Source organism: Vicugna pacos, chromosome 10, assembly GCF_048564905.1.
Source record: "Vicugna pacos chromosome 10, VicPac4, whole genome shotgun sequence".
NCBI classification, from domain to species: domain Eukaryota; kingdom Metazoa; phylum Chordata; class Mammalia; order Artiodactyla; family Camelidae; genus Vicugna; species Vicugna pacos.
Genome location: NC_132996.1, coordinates 12,281,662 through 12,298,290, shown reverse-complemented (window position 1 = coordinate 12,298,290; position 16,629 = coordinate 12,281,662). Strand labels below are relative to the sequence as shown.

The window sequence follows — 16,629 nt, the reverse complement described above, 5'->3', positions numbered from 1 at the left end:
ATATATATATATATATATATATATATATAGCTGTATCTCAGAAACACAGAAATTTATAGAAAAGTGAACCTTTGGCTGGCTAAACTAGGGCATGAGGAAAGGCATGTTTATGGGATGGAAAGGAGCTGGCTTCTTGAATATGTAAGTTACTGTTTCTGTGTCTAACTGGAAGCTAATGCCCAGGTAATCTAGACTTAGGTCTATTTGATGGGATGCATTTTGTGATTCATTTATGCTCATCGCCACCTCCATGTGGCTGAGGTGAGCACTGGGTTCAGTTTGCACTTGGAGCACGTGCTAACTAGTCAACACGCAGAACCTGCCGAGAAGTATACAGGCCTGGAAACTGAAACCAAGCCACTCGTGGAGAGAGCAGAGTGGGCTGGTAGAGTTGTGAAAACACGGACGCATGCACGCAGTTAAGCCACCAACTACGATTGGTTCATCCCCGTGAAACAGTTCTTCTTACTCAAAAGGTCTCACCCTTCAAGGCTGAGTTGAAAATGCTCTTCTCCTTTGCGAGGACGTCCGACGTTCTCCCAGGAGACACGGCTGTTCCTTCTCCAGTGCTTTCTCTGCTCTCACGTATCCCTAGCAGAGCAGTTGCCTCATTGTGTTGCAATCACATGTTTGGGTGCTGTTTCCTGGGGGGGGCGGGGGAAGAGATGGGATCACTTTTTTTTCAGCTTTATATGTCCAGGCCTATCACCTCACTGGCCCTAAAAAATTACTTGTTTGATGAATGCACCAAAAATTCAAAAACTGGTTATCAAAAGCCTCTTAAAACAGATCAGAAGGTGGCTGAACAGCTGTTTTAAGTTCCATAAATATTGATAGATACGTGGCAGGAATAAAGACTTCTTGGAACAAAAATAGGGGCACTTATGTCTTTTAGAACCATTTGCGAAGATCAGTCCACATTTTCAGTTAAAAAATCCCTTCATCTTCGAAGACTTCATAAGCTGGATCATTGCCAAGATGATCTTTTATGGCTGAGCGCTAAACCAGTGGAAAAGAGGATTGACGAATTCTGAGTTTGCTGGTGCTACTTATCTTGCTCCCTTCCAGGATTACAGCTCTTGCAGTGTTTATGTGTAGTTAGCATTCACTGTCTGCTTTCTCCTGGACAAAGAAATGACTGTACCACAGGACAATATGCTTAATGAGGAGGAAAGAGTTTGGATGGGAAGGAGGGGGAGAGTGGGCCAGATCTCACAGAGGAAAGAAGCTGCTAATGTCCAGTGTGTTCTTGGTTCTCAGAGAAGAGGTGCTTCTTGAGACCACTGCTCACTCAGCTATGGGTTATTTGCAATTTGTGTCGCCTTTTCTACAGTCCTTTTTACCACTTAAACTCTCGCCTGATTACATTTCAAATAACCAAGACCTTTGAAAAGTGCATTTCCTTCCGTGGACCCATATTTGCCATCCCCACATCTCTGAAAAAACTCCCTTGGGTCCCGAATTCTGCCTTAATCAGTTAATGTGCTTTCCCGAATTTCCCTTCTGAGGAATTAACCTTTCATCTCACGGTGCTATAAACATCGAACAGGTGAAAAGGAAGCCTGCCTCTGCCAAGGATAATTCTACTATTTTTGGTAGTCGGCAGGGCACATTTACAGCTAATCAATACGGTCGCAGGTAGCAGAAGGGATTGGGACACTGTGGGAGTGGTGCTTTCACAACATAGAATGAGTCCTACTTTTCTTTGGGAAAGCCTTTCCCCACTCCGTCTGAAAACAACGGCTGACATCTTCTGAAGTCTGGCCCTAAGTTTTCCAGGATGGGAGAGGGACGTAGGAAAAATCTGAAGTCAAGTGATGCATTCAAATGGCCGCTAGTGTGCAGGAACCCCACTCCAGCAGAGCCCACGAGAGGCTGGGTAGCCTAAAAAGAGAAGCCCCACATGGACTCTTTGCCCCTCAGCTACTTCACTCTGGCAGTGAGCCTTTGCAGATGCAGGGATGTTCGATGGGAACCCACACCAGATGAATCCCGTCCAGGCCCTCCTCCTTGCAGGTGGCCACTTTGTCTCTCAGCCCAGAGCCTGTAGAGCCTGGTTGATTCCCTTTGTACTGATCATGCGCATTTCCCTTTGTCACAGGAGGACTGTGCCCAGGGTCCAACGATCCTTGCATGGAGAAGCCGTGTCCAGGGGACATGCAGTGTGTTGGTTACGAAGCCAGCAGGAGACCGTTCCTCTGCCAGTGTCCACCGGGGAAGCTCGGAGAGTGCTCAGGTGCAGAGTGGGGTGGGGTGACGAGGGTCTAAATTCATATTTCTGAAGCCCTTGCCCTTGAGTAAATTCATCTTCCCGTAGCCCTTCCAGAAGACATTTCTATCTGCATGCACCGATTTCCTTCAGAATGGACCACAGCTAGCATCCCCTCCCCAAATCCTTGGGAGTTATGACAGCTGCAGCCTGTGCTAAGGAAGCATACAAGGCCTGTGGGCTCCTTATGGAACAGGAGACCACAGCAGGTGTTTTCAGTCATGTCACTTGGACATTATGGGTGTGAAATTACAGAAAATAGAAGGCTGTTGGCTAGGCAGGAGGAGTTGGAGTATTTGTGGAATGGCCTTTGATGTTCAGAGGGCTACACAAACCTCTACCTTTTAACAGAAGGTAGAGCTGAGCCAGGCAAGTTGACCTTCCATGGAGTAAGCCCAGCCTACAGCCCCAAGTAAGCAGACTCTCCTCAGGAAATGTACTGCTAATTGCGTGTTCCCAGGAGGAGGTGCTCACCTGTGTGTCCTAAAGAAAGAAAAAATCAGTATTTATGTTATTTCAATCTACGTGATCCTCCATTTCTGATCATCACTCAACTTCTGTGCTTCATTTGACTCCCATATTCTCTATCCTTTCTTTCCCCTAACAGGGGTGCTGTTCAGTTTTGGTGCCAAGAGAACCCTCTTTTTGGTAGAGGATGTGTTTAAAATACAGGCACACTGATACTAATTTTGGAATCCAAGAAATATTTATCGAGTAATGATTATAATAGTAATTATAATAGGAATAAAAAATAATTATTCCTAGTATGTGCAAGGCACTTGCCAAGCACTGGGTTCTAGAAACTCGGCTTTTGCAGAGACAAGCACTGTTCTTGAAAATGGAAGCCAAAGCTCTTTCACAGCTGATTTCAAGAGCGGAGCTGCCCCTGAACTGAGGGGATCCCCAGCACACTTGCCTTTGAAGTCATCTAAGGCTTCGACTTAAAAGGTAGTTGTGCTGTCCCCACCCTAACACACACGCTGCGCACACAGCCGGTGGGCACGCAGGGTGACAATAAGGCCAAGTTGCCTAACTTCAGATGTCTCCTGCCCATCTCTCTTCTCCTTTCCAATACTTCATTGTCCGTGATTATCATCCAGTTGGTTTACTTCCACACTTTCTACCTTTTACCCCCAACGAGACAGCTTTTCAGCCCTTACTTTGCTTGTTAAAACAAAGTTAAGAATCAGGAAAAAAAAAAAAAAAGAGGGCAAACTCAGAATTGGGCGACATGGGTAGGACTAAAGATTCTAGGCAGGGAGCCTTGAAATTAATGATCCAAAGGTAGAATTGCTACTGCACAAGACACGAACTTCCTTTACATCAGTTGCCTTTTTTCAACATTAGTGCAAATGACCTCAGTTGGCTGTTTGGCATTATTATGCTTGAGGAATATGGATATTCTTTGAAAATGGTTTTGTCTTTCCTTTGTTTCATGGAATTGAAAGTTCTTGAGAGTCTAAGTGATGAGGGTGGGAGTGAAGAGATATCTTTTAATGGTGCTAATTTTAGAAAGGAGGCATGGGGAACTTAGGGACACTCAGAAAATTCAAGTTAGAGAATTTACTAAGTTGCCTTTGACATGAGACAGTAAGTTTTTTGGCATCTGACTAGTTAATATTTTTTTCACTTTGAAATTAGAGAATGACCTGAAAAGGAGAAGCACTTTTTAATCAAAAAAATGGTTTCTCCTCAATGCCTTCATTAACTTCCCATGGTCTTTAATCAACTTGCTTGGTAGTCGTTGGGTGAGTTCATGTGTCCCTGCTTGTTTCTGGGTGTTAAAAGTATATATTGTCTCCCCGTCATGGTCTTTTCAGGGCACACTTCTCTCAGCTTTGCTGGAAACAGTTACATCAAATACCGGCTTTCCGAAAATAGCAAAGAAGAGGACTTCAAGCTAGCTCTGCGCCTGCGAACGCTGCAAAGCAACGGGATTATAATGTACACCAGAGCAAACCCCTGCATAATTCTGAAGGTAATTAAAACAGGTTATCTTTTCCCTCAGTCAGTTCTCATGTTAGTATTTTGGCTCTTGGATTGGAGTCTGAAATCATTCGTTCTTTTAAGTTTGGAAACCAGAAGCCGACTTTAGGGCAAAGGGGAGCAGCAGCAGAACTGGGAAGTGTGCCAACACCCCATTTGCTTTTGAACATTTCAGCCTGGAAATTGGCTCTTCGGAGACTGGGGCATCTCTCTCTAGAGTGGGTTCAAGGGCCGGCCTCCTTTGAGCTGTAATCACTCGACAGTTCATTAGAATGTGTTTCCTAATCAGTTCCACGGCAGGGGTGGTCCTTTACAAAGATTGACTGTATCCTCCTCTACCACATGGGTCTGCCCACTGACCCCTGAAGGTCACTTCTGTTCTTGCTCAGGGAGGAAGTTGGAGATCCGGGGTATAGAAAATTCCATATGCCCTATCATGGCCCAAGTAGCTCAATTTTTCAATCACTCCTAGCCTCAGAAACCCTCGGAAGGCACCAGACTTCCTTTACAGCATGTCTGGCATTTGAATTCACGTCAGAGCTTTTGGTGCCTTTGTGAAAATAGTAACACTAATAAATAGCTTTACATGCCTCATTTGACTTTTGTTATGAAGTTAATCTAAAAATGTGTTATATATATGGTCATCCCCATTTGATCAAGGAGAGTATAGAAGTTCAGAGAGGTTAAATGATTTACCCAAGGTTGTCCAGCTACTAAGTGAGAGGCCTGGACCTGCCCTCCAGTCTCTCTCACACCGTGCTCTTCATCTCCGTGCTCTCCCCAACTCTCAGCCTTGTGACTACAACTCATTTTATCCAAAATCGCATCTGGGCATCTGTAGTCCGGATTAAGCCTTCCAAGATGGGAGGAGAGGGGAGAAGAAGGAGGGAGACACGTGTAATAGAACGCTATTCTCACCAAGATGCTATGTCAGCCCACTGCCCACTGTAAGCGTGTTCAGAGGCGGACGGAGCCTGTCCAGTAGGAGATGCCCAGCAAGTGGATATGGCTGTTGATTTTTTCCTTCCTGGTGTTCTGTGACTAGACTACTGGGATCATGGTGGGCCATTTTAGCTTCTGTTCTTTGACTGTTAGATCACATCCAAGTTGATTAGGTGGCCCAGGCTCTCATCCTGGAGGGAGGAAAGTGTGTAGAACATTAAATGCCAGTGGCCTCTCCTACCGCGTAGACTCGTATGAACCCCCTTCTGGTACTGCCAGGTATTACTTGGTGTCCAGAGAGAGTCAGCAGAGACTTGGACTTTAAAGTTGGGCCTTACTCATTCAACTTAGAGAATAATTTCAGGTCTGATAGGAAAGCAGTGTTTTTAAAAGAAAACACAAGAAGCACTCTGAATGCACAATTTAGAAGACAATGAATACAAATCATATCTTCATAGTGGAAGAAGAAAAATTCAACAACCTAAGTCCTGTCTTTTTAACCTCCTGTCCCTTGAAGCAATCTGCCTTGGGTCCTTAGCTCACTTTCTAAACAGCCCTGAGAAGTGAGGTTTTGTATGACTACTAGGAAAGTGCTCTGCCCATCCAGAGAACCCAGCTCCCAAGGACTCTGCCTGGGTGTCGCTGACCTTCCACCTCACCCCCTTCAGGCTCCTACAGGGCGGGTGGTTACAGAACATCCTTAGGAGGGATATACTTTCCATTTGCAAATCTCCTAGAAAGCGTTAAATTTGAGAGAGAACAAAAATATTGGACCTGAATGGCTTGATCCTAAAATGAAGCTTGTCATTTGACACTTTGCTTGCAAACGTCTAAAATGTGCAGATCCCTGGGGATGGGAAAGAAGAATAATTAAACCTTTTAGGCAGCTCTAGCTCCTAAGGTATATTGTATTTCATGAAACAAGTGTGTTTCTGAAAGTTGTGTAAATTGAATCTCTATAAATGGAATTCTAGTAAACTAAGGGTGGTTGCTATTTGAAGGAACCCCTCCATTAATCCCTTTGTGATGTGAATAATCACCCCCAATCTGTGTGCTCTGTACGTTTGCTTTTCATATGTTGGCTTTGCCCAAAGCAGGACACAGCTGTACTGAACTATTGCAGATATTCTCCTGGAGTCTCCAGGAATACCCACTTAGGGGATTTGGATCTGTTTGCTTAACATTTTCAGCCTCATGCAAGATTTAATTTCATTGGCTTTAGGTACAGTATGTGCCTTGTACTTTGGTTCCACGACCACGCTGAAATGCTTTGTTTAAATTGCACCTCTTGGTTGTTTATATTTTCCCAGTTAGAGCACATTCTCTAAAAAGTACTTAAGACAATCTGTGGGGTGAAGGGTACCCCCTTGAAGACAGTTGAAGAATTGCATGGAGACCTCGGGAGGTGAAAATTCTCATGGACAAGGAGCATGAGAATGCCCTGTCTTCTTCCAAAAGAGATTCTAGACTTACCATAAACACTCAAATGCAATAAAATCAAAACACCATTAAGATGGAAACAAGGATAGGGGAAGGGGATTAGGAGATACAGATTTTCAGTTATAAAATAAATAAGTTATGAGGATGTGTAATGTACAGCATAGGGAATGCAGTCACTAATATTGTAATAATTTTGTATGGTGACAGATGGTAACTAGACTTACCATTGATGATCATTTTTTAATGTATAAAAATATTGATTCACTATGTGGCACACCTGAAACTAACATAATATTGTAAGTCAATTATACTTTATTAAAAAAAAAAGATGATAACAAAAGATTAAGACCCAACCACTGAAACAAGGAATGGCAAAATATCATCATTGACAAATCTAGACCCAGGGGTTAGTTGAATGCAAACCATAACTCTGAATTTCCTGGCAGCCAAAGTCAGAATGAAATGGTGGGATGAGTTCAGTGGCTCTCCTTGAACCTATGAAAGAGAAGAAACATGTCAGATCAGCAGGAGATGCAAGTAACTTTTTCCCTATGACAGTCTTCTCAGGTCCAATATTATATAGCAAAAGCAAAAAAGTACATGCTTATTAATCTAGAAATACCACATTTTATTTTAGAGGAAAATTATAGACGAAACATGCTTCCTTTTTTTTTTTTTATTGCAGTATAGTTGATTTACAATGTTGTGTTGGTTTCTGGTGTCCAGCACAGTGATTCAGTTACACATACACATATTCTTTTTCGGATTCTTTCCCATTATAGGTTATCATAAGATACTGAATGTAGTTCCCTGTGCTACCGCCCCCTACAGGGCTGTGACAACCGCAGAGCAAAAAGGAGGCTCCACCCAACATCCAGTGCAGGCGCTGGTCACCCAACATGGCTTCATGTTGGTGATTCTCAGATGTGGCTAATTTAAGACCCCGGGACTGAGAGGAAGATAGTCAGGGAAAGCTCATTTGGTCTGTAAAACAGTCCACTTGGAACAGCCATATCTGTCCAACAGAGCTCTGAAGAGTAACAAGGAAGTGCCCACAGTATTCCAGAGATTCAAGGATCTGTGAAAGAGTATCACTGAGAAGTGAGTTAACTTACAATAATTACAGATTACAATAATAGGAAAATACTTAAGCGTTTACGAAGTGCTTTCACAAGCATGTATTTTTAGTCTCACTCTCCTGTGCACAGTTATAAGTGCCTGCCTTTTTTTGCCCATGAAGAGACAGGTTCAGAGAGAATCGGTGACTTGCCTAAGCTGGTCATTAGTGGACCTGGCCCTCCATCAGTGGCCGGCAGGTCAGGAGTACTGCAGCATCTATCAAAAGAAGAGATTTGGAGGGCGGAGATTTATTCATTCATTTATTCATTCAGAGTGTATTTTTTGAGCATTTACTGTGTGCCAGATAGCTAGTAATGGCAGCCTTAAAAATAGGCTTTCAAAAAGTTCTGTGTTCAAAGAATATTTAATAACCCTCTTCAGAGTTCTGTGATTACAGTGCATTTGCTAGAGCCACATCTCAAGGATCTGAAGGAGTAAGACTTTGTGCCACACTTTTTAACTCAAAATCCTACTTTCCTACCAGATGACTTCTTACAGTTCTGATATCTTGTCTCCCAAGCCCCAAGCCACTGAAGATCCGGGTTAAAACACATCACTGATTCACACAACCCCGAATACCTAAATATTTTGTGACATTACGACTACACGCTGAATTCTGCATTTCATTGAACGCATTGCCTGCCTGCCGCTGCTCCCCACCCCACAGCACATCAACATCATTCCAAAGTCATGTTCTATAGACTCTTCTTACAGTTGCATGCACACCTCAGTTTCTGTTAAAATAGCTTGCCCTCCAATTTAAGAAAGCTCTGTCCTCTTAAAAGAAAGATCCTTTAAAACTGGGTAATCCCTATTCTGAAGGCAGAGAAAAGCTAAATATGGTTAGAGTCTAGTTTTCCAGTATGAAAGGACTCAGATATGAAACTGTCCTCTCCTCTCCCTGACATAATATACTTAGCAAAGTATTAACTTTTTGCAAGGTAGCTTTTGGCATCAGCTTCCTGGATTGTCATCTAAACAAGACTTATAGTTCCAAATGCCTAGAATTTGGAAGATAGGAATCATTTTTGTTTTCAAAAGGCTGAGGCTCATGTAGGTATCAAGTTTCTATTCCTTCAGCGGTGTTGCTGCTGGGTTTGTTTTGTTTTGTTTTGTTTTTCAACAGGAAAAAAAAAAGGAAACAACCATGCTCAGCGTTACCATGGGATAATTTTTTGTTCCTTAGTTATAGAACTTTGATGGATGTGAGTACATCAGAGCCACATCAGTTCTCCTGGATGAATTTGTAACTTGCTTTTTATCCCGAGAGGTTGGGGTTAGGGTCGGGGAGGGGAATGGACCAAGTAATATATTAATTGAATGCATCCTTTTACAAAACCTTAGATGAATTGCACCCTCATCACAAGATTTTCCTTGATAGACTGGGGATCCCACTTGGTAGCCACTGAGCATAACAGCAGATGGACTGTGCCAGAGGAAGGTAGTCCCTGAAGTCTCATTTGATCATTTTATGACTTCCATTGAAATAAGAATATGGATATTATCCAGGAGTTGTCACTAAGCACGTATTCCAGTATGATTTACAATATTCATTCAGTCCGTTTTGTTGAACCAAAAAAAAAAAAGTAAATGACGAAGGCAACAGCTTAGATTACACATGAAAGCTCTCTGAAAAGAACATAAGTATTTGTCTCCAGTCATTTTACGTGCATACATTTGCATCGTAGAGCGGAGGAGGTACGCACTAACTGTGTATGAGGCGGCTAAGCCTTCTGCAGTGGCCCCAGTCTCCTTGTAAAATAAGCCACAGCACTTATCTCTGCTTTCCATGCAAGGGGTCCCAAACCCACAGAGGCCAGCCAGTTCTCTCCAAGTCATCCGGGTGATGACATGGCTAAGCCGGAATTAGATTTCTCATTCCTAAGTTCCCAAGGCTCTGCCTGCTTCACAAGCCCCTTGCCTTCCATATACACACACTGATGTGGGCTAAACTTTATATGCAGGAGGAGAGGGTGCCAGAAAATCCCTAGAGCCACAGAGGCAGAAATGAGAGTCCCTGAGAAGCCGCTGTCTGCAGATCCCACTGAAGCACAGATGACAGAAATACTCCATTTGTGAGGACAGGGGATGTTGTGGTCTTCCCTAATAGGCTTATCGTGAGCCAAATGCATTTTGGAAAGTCTGGTCCGGTTGATTTCTATGAATTCACTTGACATTCCTACCTCCTTGGCTCTTAGTGCTCTGGAAGATCTGTCTTCCTCCCCTGCCCTCCCTCTCTCCACAAGTTCATGTTCTCTACCCAGGATTTGGCGTAGGACTACACGTGTCAGCAGATCCTAAGCAAAGGCCAGCCGTCCTGCCATGACGTAGGTGCTGGACTCCCCAGCATCCTTCTTCTGCTAAATCATAGACAAAGATGAGAGGAGCTTCTGTTTCACGGTTTCTGGCTATGAATGCCTTCATGACCCAATAGCAATTTGTTGACTAGACAGGGATCTGGCCCTCATCCCCTGAATCCTCAAACCATCTTGTATTTCTGAGAAATGGAGATGAGGGTGGACGACGGAGGCTTCAAAAGGTCAGCCTGTCTCCTCAGCAGCAGTTGAACCTGAGTCTCCATGGAGAACCAGTACCTGCCCAGCAGCTCTGGGCCAGCCAGCCAGTATCCTTCTGCAGCACACTTTCTTCCTGAGTTTGATGCTCCGCTGGGGTTGGCTTCCTGGTGGGGTCGGGTGGGGATGCTTGAATGTCCTCCCTGCACCAGTGCAATCAAAGAAGCAGGCAGGTCTCTGTTGTAGCTGACCCCAGGCCAGGGGCTGCGTGTAACCACCAGCTGTGAACAGTTAACCACATCCTTCTGGAGTTCCAGATGTCATTAAATATATATACATTCTAAGCGAATGGCCAAGCCCCAAGCACTCTGTGAGATAATCTTAACCTAAATGATGAGCAGCAATCCTGAAGAACTGTTTTAAGAAGATGCTAATGTTTAATATGGGAGAGTTTTTTAATCTTAAATATGTACAAAGCTGAGAAGTAGGAAGTCTTTGATTTCTGCCTGGCCCCTTTCTGTCCCCTGCAGCACACACATAAGCTGACTTGGGGAGTACGTATGCATTTCTGTGTTTATCTGATTTCTGGCCATCTCCCCGACTCAAACATCACCTCCAAGAGGGCAGAGATGATAACTCTTTTTGCTCACAGTGGTCACCCTAGCACCTAGAACACTGCTTAGCAACGCAGTAGGTGTTCGATAAATATTTATAAATCAATATTAATGAGTTCACAGAAATCATTCCTATCCTGGTAATAACTAAGAAGGGTGCAGAAAATAAACAGACCCCCTCCTCAACAAGAAATTGCTGTGAATTTTTAAGGGATGAACAGAAAGAATAGGATCATTCTTAAACATAATTGTGGATTTCCGAAGCTCTGCTCTTATTGCTAATTACAAGAAGATTTGTGGAAGATCAGGCATACATTTGCATAGCACATAATGAGGGGGGAGAGTGATTATTAAAAATCAAACCAGGGCAGATTTATGACTGGATCAAACGCAGTGTCCATCCTAGAACCTTCTTGTGAAGAAGCCCTCGGGCTGGTGGGGAGCAGGGTGTCCAGGAACATCCCGCCAGATGCATGTTTGAAAGCACTCGGGTGTTGGTTCCCGCACAGATCGTGGACGGCAAGCTGTGGTTCCAGCTGGACTGCGGCAGCGGCCCCGGAATCTTGGGCATCTCGGGCCGCGCTGTCAACGACGGGAGCTGGCACTCGGTCTTCCTGGAGCTCAACCGCAATTTCACGAGCCTGTCCCTGGACGACAGCTACGTGGAGCGGCGCAGGGCGCCCCTCTACTTCCAGACGCTGAGCACCGAGAGTACCATCTACTTCGGGGCCCTGGTGCAGGCGGATAACATCCGCAGCCTGACCGACACTCGGGTCACACAGGTGCTGAGCGGCTTCCAGGGCTGCCTGGACTCGGTGACGCTGAATAACAACGAGCTGCCGCTGCAGAACAAGCGCAGCAGCTTCGCCGAGGTGGTGGGCCTGACCGAGCTGAAGCTGGGCTGCGTGCTCTACCCTGACGCCTGCGAGCGCAGCCCCTGCCAGCACGGAGGCAGCTGCGCCGGCCTGCCGTCCGGAGGTGAGTGCGCCTGCGCCCTCGGCACCCTGCCCCTGCCGGGTTTGGGGGGGAGGGGGGATGCGGGGCCGACCTGCAGGGGGCCTCGCTCTCACAAGCATAACCGACCCAAGTGCTCCCCCAGAGAGGCCGTCCACTTCCTAATCCCCTTTACAGAAGCCGCAGACCTTGATAATTACAGGAATGTCCAGCTTAGCCAGTCCATTTGCAGCGTCCCACAGGCGCAGTGCGCTGGCCTCAGGAATCCAGAGATGCTGTCACAGCCGCTGCCTCCCTTGCCCTTCCACACTCTTCCGGGCCTCAGCAGCCTAGAGGAATAGGCTCTCCTTTTAAGTATTTGCCCCTTTGGGCCACTTGGATGTCACCACAGAATGACTGGTAATGACCGTCCGAGTTATGATGTCCACCCACCGTCCTTTCCCAGGTAGATGTATACCTGTGTTAGAAGCTAAAGGGAGCACAAGGTGAACCCATCACCCCAGGAATAGAAGTATAGTGGAGCATGCTTTTAAAACGTGTGTATTAAATGTAAGACCAGTGACAACTCTACAAAGGAGCAGAAAGTCAAGAATGAGAGGGCAATTTACATGAAATGCCAGGACAAGCAGTTAATGAGGGCGTGATGCTTTTACCCCAGTACATTTTCCCCCAAAGATACATCATGAAGACGAAAGAAGGAATAGAGTAGGACAAAAAGGGGCGGGGTGGGGGGAGTGTGGATTTATAGAGTTTCTGTTGTTCAAGGGAAAAGATGACTAAAGTCCCAGGAGTCTGAAGATGGAAGAATCCCTGGCTTTACCCAGATGCAGGATCTGTGTTCAAGTAAACTAGGTCAGGCGCTCTCCTGGTTCAAGGCTCTGCCACCTCGACAGCCCAACCACTGATTCCCCTTCATCCCCTCTGCAGAGTCTCTCCGTGGAAGTGTGACTAGCAAATTTAAACCTTCCCCGCAAATCACTTAGAGATTCTGCGTGTGCATTACCATCTACTGTTCTTGAAGCCCAATTCCAAATTTAGAGTCCATTTTATTATTAGAATGTTATAAACTCCCTATGAAATGATGCACTGCTGAAATACAGACACCAAAGTTATTTAGACTTGCATATGTTACTGCCACAATGAGGGCCAAGGGCCCTGGGGGGGAAATTTCTGCCGTCTCGATTTAAGAAATCTATTTGTTTTTTTTACTGTCTCAGCAGTATATGTAAATAAAGGGTTGTTATGGTACCATAATTCCCAAATGATGGGCAGTAAGTATACTTCAGTGGTTCTATAAACCAGCCCGTTATGACAAGTCATGGCCAGTTTTGCACCAGGCAAAACAATTCTGCTAGTGTGAGCCATCTACGATGTATAAAAGGAGCATATAATTAAATTGGGTTGAAATAGAACACCACTCCACGTCCAATGCTGAATGCATAGCCACAAATTATAACATGCTTTTAACCATGGCAGGATGTTGTTTTTGCTGGCAAAGCTATGGGCTTCTACAGTGGGCTATCTTTAAAATAATAATAATCATCACTGTATTAAGGAAAAAGAGTAAGGAACCTTGTTTTCCCTCAGTACGCATTTTAATTTTTTTTTAGTTTAACTGCCATGAAATCCTTGAGCAAAGTATTCAGTGCAGGTATGTTAGTTAAATGACTATGACTCACATTAGAAACAGCAGTTTTCCTCTATTTTTAAAATCTCATTTCAAGACTGAGGACCACCTGCCATATACTTTTCACACGGTCTAAAGAATTTGCTTTCCCCTCCTCAGGGACCCAGTTTTGCCCACGAGTTGCATCCTCTCTCATACCATTGTCTCCTGCCCCCACCCCAACTTTCCCCTAAGATTGGGTTTGGGTTTGGAACTGGGACTCTGAAGCAGGTCCTCTTTCTTCCAGGGGAATAAAGCCTTTTATCAGTTCACATCTCTCCTTTGTACCAGGGAGCTAATGTTTTCCTAAACCAAAAAAAGTGTCTTTCCTCACCTCCATCTAAACAACTCTCTCCTCTCAAGCCTACTACCTCTGTTTAGTTGAGAGGGCTGGGTGGTCCTTATCTTAGCAGCTCCTCTGGCGTGGTCCGGATGGGGCAGCATTGTGGCCTCATACACAGCAGTCCTGAGCCCAGGGCCAGCAAGGTCCTGGCCACTCAGCAGGAAATCAAAGAAGAGGGTTTCTGGGGAATCAAAGATACAGGATCCCTCTTCTGATGTGTGAGGAGGTGCCTGCCTGCTCCCTGGCTAGCAGGACCGGGGCCTTTGCATCTAAGAAGAGAGAGAATCCATTTTCTCGCCCCCGTTATCTGTTCACATCAGAGGAATTTTTGCTGGGTCCCTGCAAATTCCCTAAATTGCTGCCAAATACCAAAGGGAGGGGAGCAAGAAAAGGAAGAACCAACAATTTGGCCTTTTACTCATATTGATGAAACTATTTAGCTAATTATAAGGTTACTGAAAATAAAGGAGAAATCATCTTAGTTATGAGTGATGGTTTAAAAAAACAATCAGGTTGAGTCATTAACAAAAGAATATTCATGCCTGGAAGAATTCTGTCTGCCTACCAGTGATGTCTGATCACAGGGAGAGAGTCTTGCTTCTCTAGATCAATGGCTAGGACGCATGGAATATTCAGAGAGGAAATTTGTGCTGGAGAAAGTTGAGCAAGGTCCTTAAAATAACTATATGCACATAAGACTGTTTTTTTGGGGGGGTAATTAGGTTTATTTATGTCTTTATTATAAGTTTTTAATAGAGGTATTGGGGATTGAACCCAAGACATTGTGCATTCTAAGCATGTACTCTACCACTGAGCTCTGCCCTCCGCTAGAGAATGTTGATGACACAAGTGAATTGTCTGAACATCTTACACTGGGACACCCTGAGTTATGCATTGCTCTAAAAATTCCAGGACATATACTTCCCCTTGCCCTAATCATCCCCTTGGCCACTCAAGAATGCTGGAGTATTGGCCACTGGCTCTCCGCGTGACAGACTCCACCCTCAAACTGTGACTGTCTAGCACCCCGTCCTTGTTCCAGCGCATTCAGAGCTGGTAAAGCAGGCAGCCCGCAGCAAGAAGTATTTTCTTTCAGAGAAGCAGGATTCTGTGCCAGCCACCTCCAAACCCAACCAAACCCTTGGCGTGAGAGGCAACCCTTAGCTTGGAATGACATGGTCAGCAGCTCTGACCAGTGTTGTAAGTCTGGCTGTCCCAGGAGCAAGCCATGGGAACCCCAGGGGAGTCAGAGCCCAGAACGCTGACTTGTAATAAGAGGCTAAATATGACTCTGTTAATCAACCACAGAGGGAAGGCTCTTTCTTGGCAAAGCCTTAAAATTACATGTATTTCATAAATATGAACTGGAAATAGCAACCACCGTGGAAAAGAAATGGCCTGGTCCTATTGTGACCCCTGCGTTTCCAGACCCAGTGGGTAGGCGGCAGCCCAGCGAGCACCCACAATCTGAATAAGGAGGCGTCGGTCCCCCATGCTTTATCCTGCTCAGCTCAAACCCATTACGGGAAAACCAAGTTAAGGCGAAGCTGTAATTTGGCAAAGCAATGTGGCAACTGATGACTGCCAGGCCAGAAATAGTCATTCCGACAGTTTTGCATGAGACTGGAAGCCCAGCTCTTAAAATGAGAAGTTGGTAACTTTTTCAATGGTAAAAAGTTCCACGTGTCAGTCTCTTCCTGGGCGCATGGTACTGTGATAAGAGCCTACCTTGCAAGTGCTTGTGCCCTGTGACACAATTCTTACCCCAGTACTCTGGACAAGTACTGTTCTTTCCTCCCCTCAACCCTCATTTTTTCAGATAAAGAAATAGGCCAGAGAGGTTAAGTAACTAGCCCAGCATCACACAGCTTGTAAAGTAGGCGTGCCAGGATCCGATCCAGGTTTGTAGAACCCCCACCACCACATCACCTGAGGACCTGACTGAAACGGACCTTGTGATAGAAGACTCTCCAAGCTGTTAAGGGAAGTGGAGAATCTATTGACTTGCCTCGCCGTGCCCTGTCCACGTCAGGGGAACCTTCCACTAGCTCACTGAGTCGTATTTGCAAATTCCTAAACTTAACAACCAAAAAAAGTTCTCAGTGAAAAATTTGGAATTAAAAACAGAGCCAAACCTACGAATCAGGATCTCAGAATCTGTAAGGGTGGAATTCAGAATCTGAGCATCTCTGTTTTTAACAAGCCTCCAAGGTAGTTCTGTGCAATTCTGAGTTTGAGAACCACTGACATTTGGGAATCCCAGTGAACTCTGTATTTGCAAGAGTGTGGATCAGTGAGTTCCAGGAGACATGGGACAATGAGAAATTCAATGTCAGATGCACAACCTGCATTTTTTTAAATGATTGCTTTAGTGTGAAGATTGAACTTTGGTTCAATGATCAGAAGTCTGGGGTCACCCTGAGCTCTCCTTCAAAGATCAAAGTAATAGCGTGTACCTACTCCATCTGAGCAGGTTGAATGAAACAAGTTCTTAGATGTTACAAATAGTTGGACACAGAAACATTTTCAGCAGCAAAGCTACCTGTGCAACTTTGAGTGATGTTTTGCTAAGTATTTTGTGTCCCTAACTTGTAAGGGTCTAGATTACTTCAGATTACTTAGTCTATCAAACGGTCACCAAGTGCCCAATTTATGCCAAGCTTTGTGTTAAATTCTGGGGTCTCGTTGCCATCTCTGTGACCAATGGATTCACTCATGTGGCCTCTCTCCCCTCAATGCTGACTTAAGGAAACTGGACAGGGTTTGCTACTTGTGCTTAGCCT

At 44.9% G+C, this 16,629-nt stretch overlaps 1 protein-coding gene across 2 annotated transcripts in view; it reads left to right on the top strand.

Annotated features, from left to right (window-relative positions):
- Nucleotides 1-16,629, top strand: part of FAT3 (FAT atypical cadherin 3) — a 481,838-nt gene that overhangs the window by 446,592 nt on the left and 18,617 nt on the right. For both annotated transcript variants that reach the window (XM_072969021.1, XM_072969020.1), the window contains exons 19-21: nucleotides 2,102-2,236; nucleotides 4,090-4,247; nucleotides 11,393-11,861. In XM_072969021.1, the coding sequence (XP_072825122.1) occupies nucleotides 2,102-2,236; nucleotides 4,090-4,247; nucleotides 11,393-11,861 (762 nt within the window). The remainder of the gene's footprint in view (nucleotides 1-2,101; nucleotides 2,237-4,089; nucleotides 4,248-11,392; nucleotides 11,862-16,629) is intronic.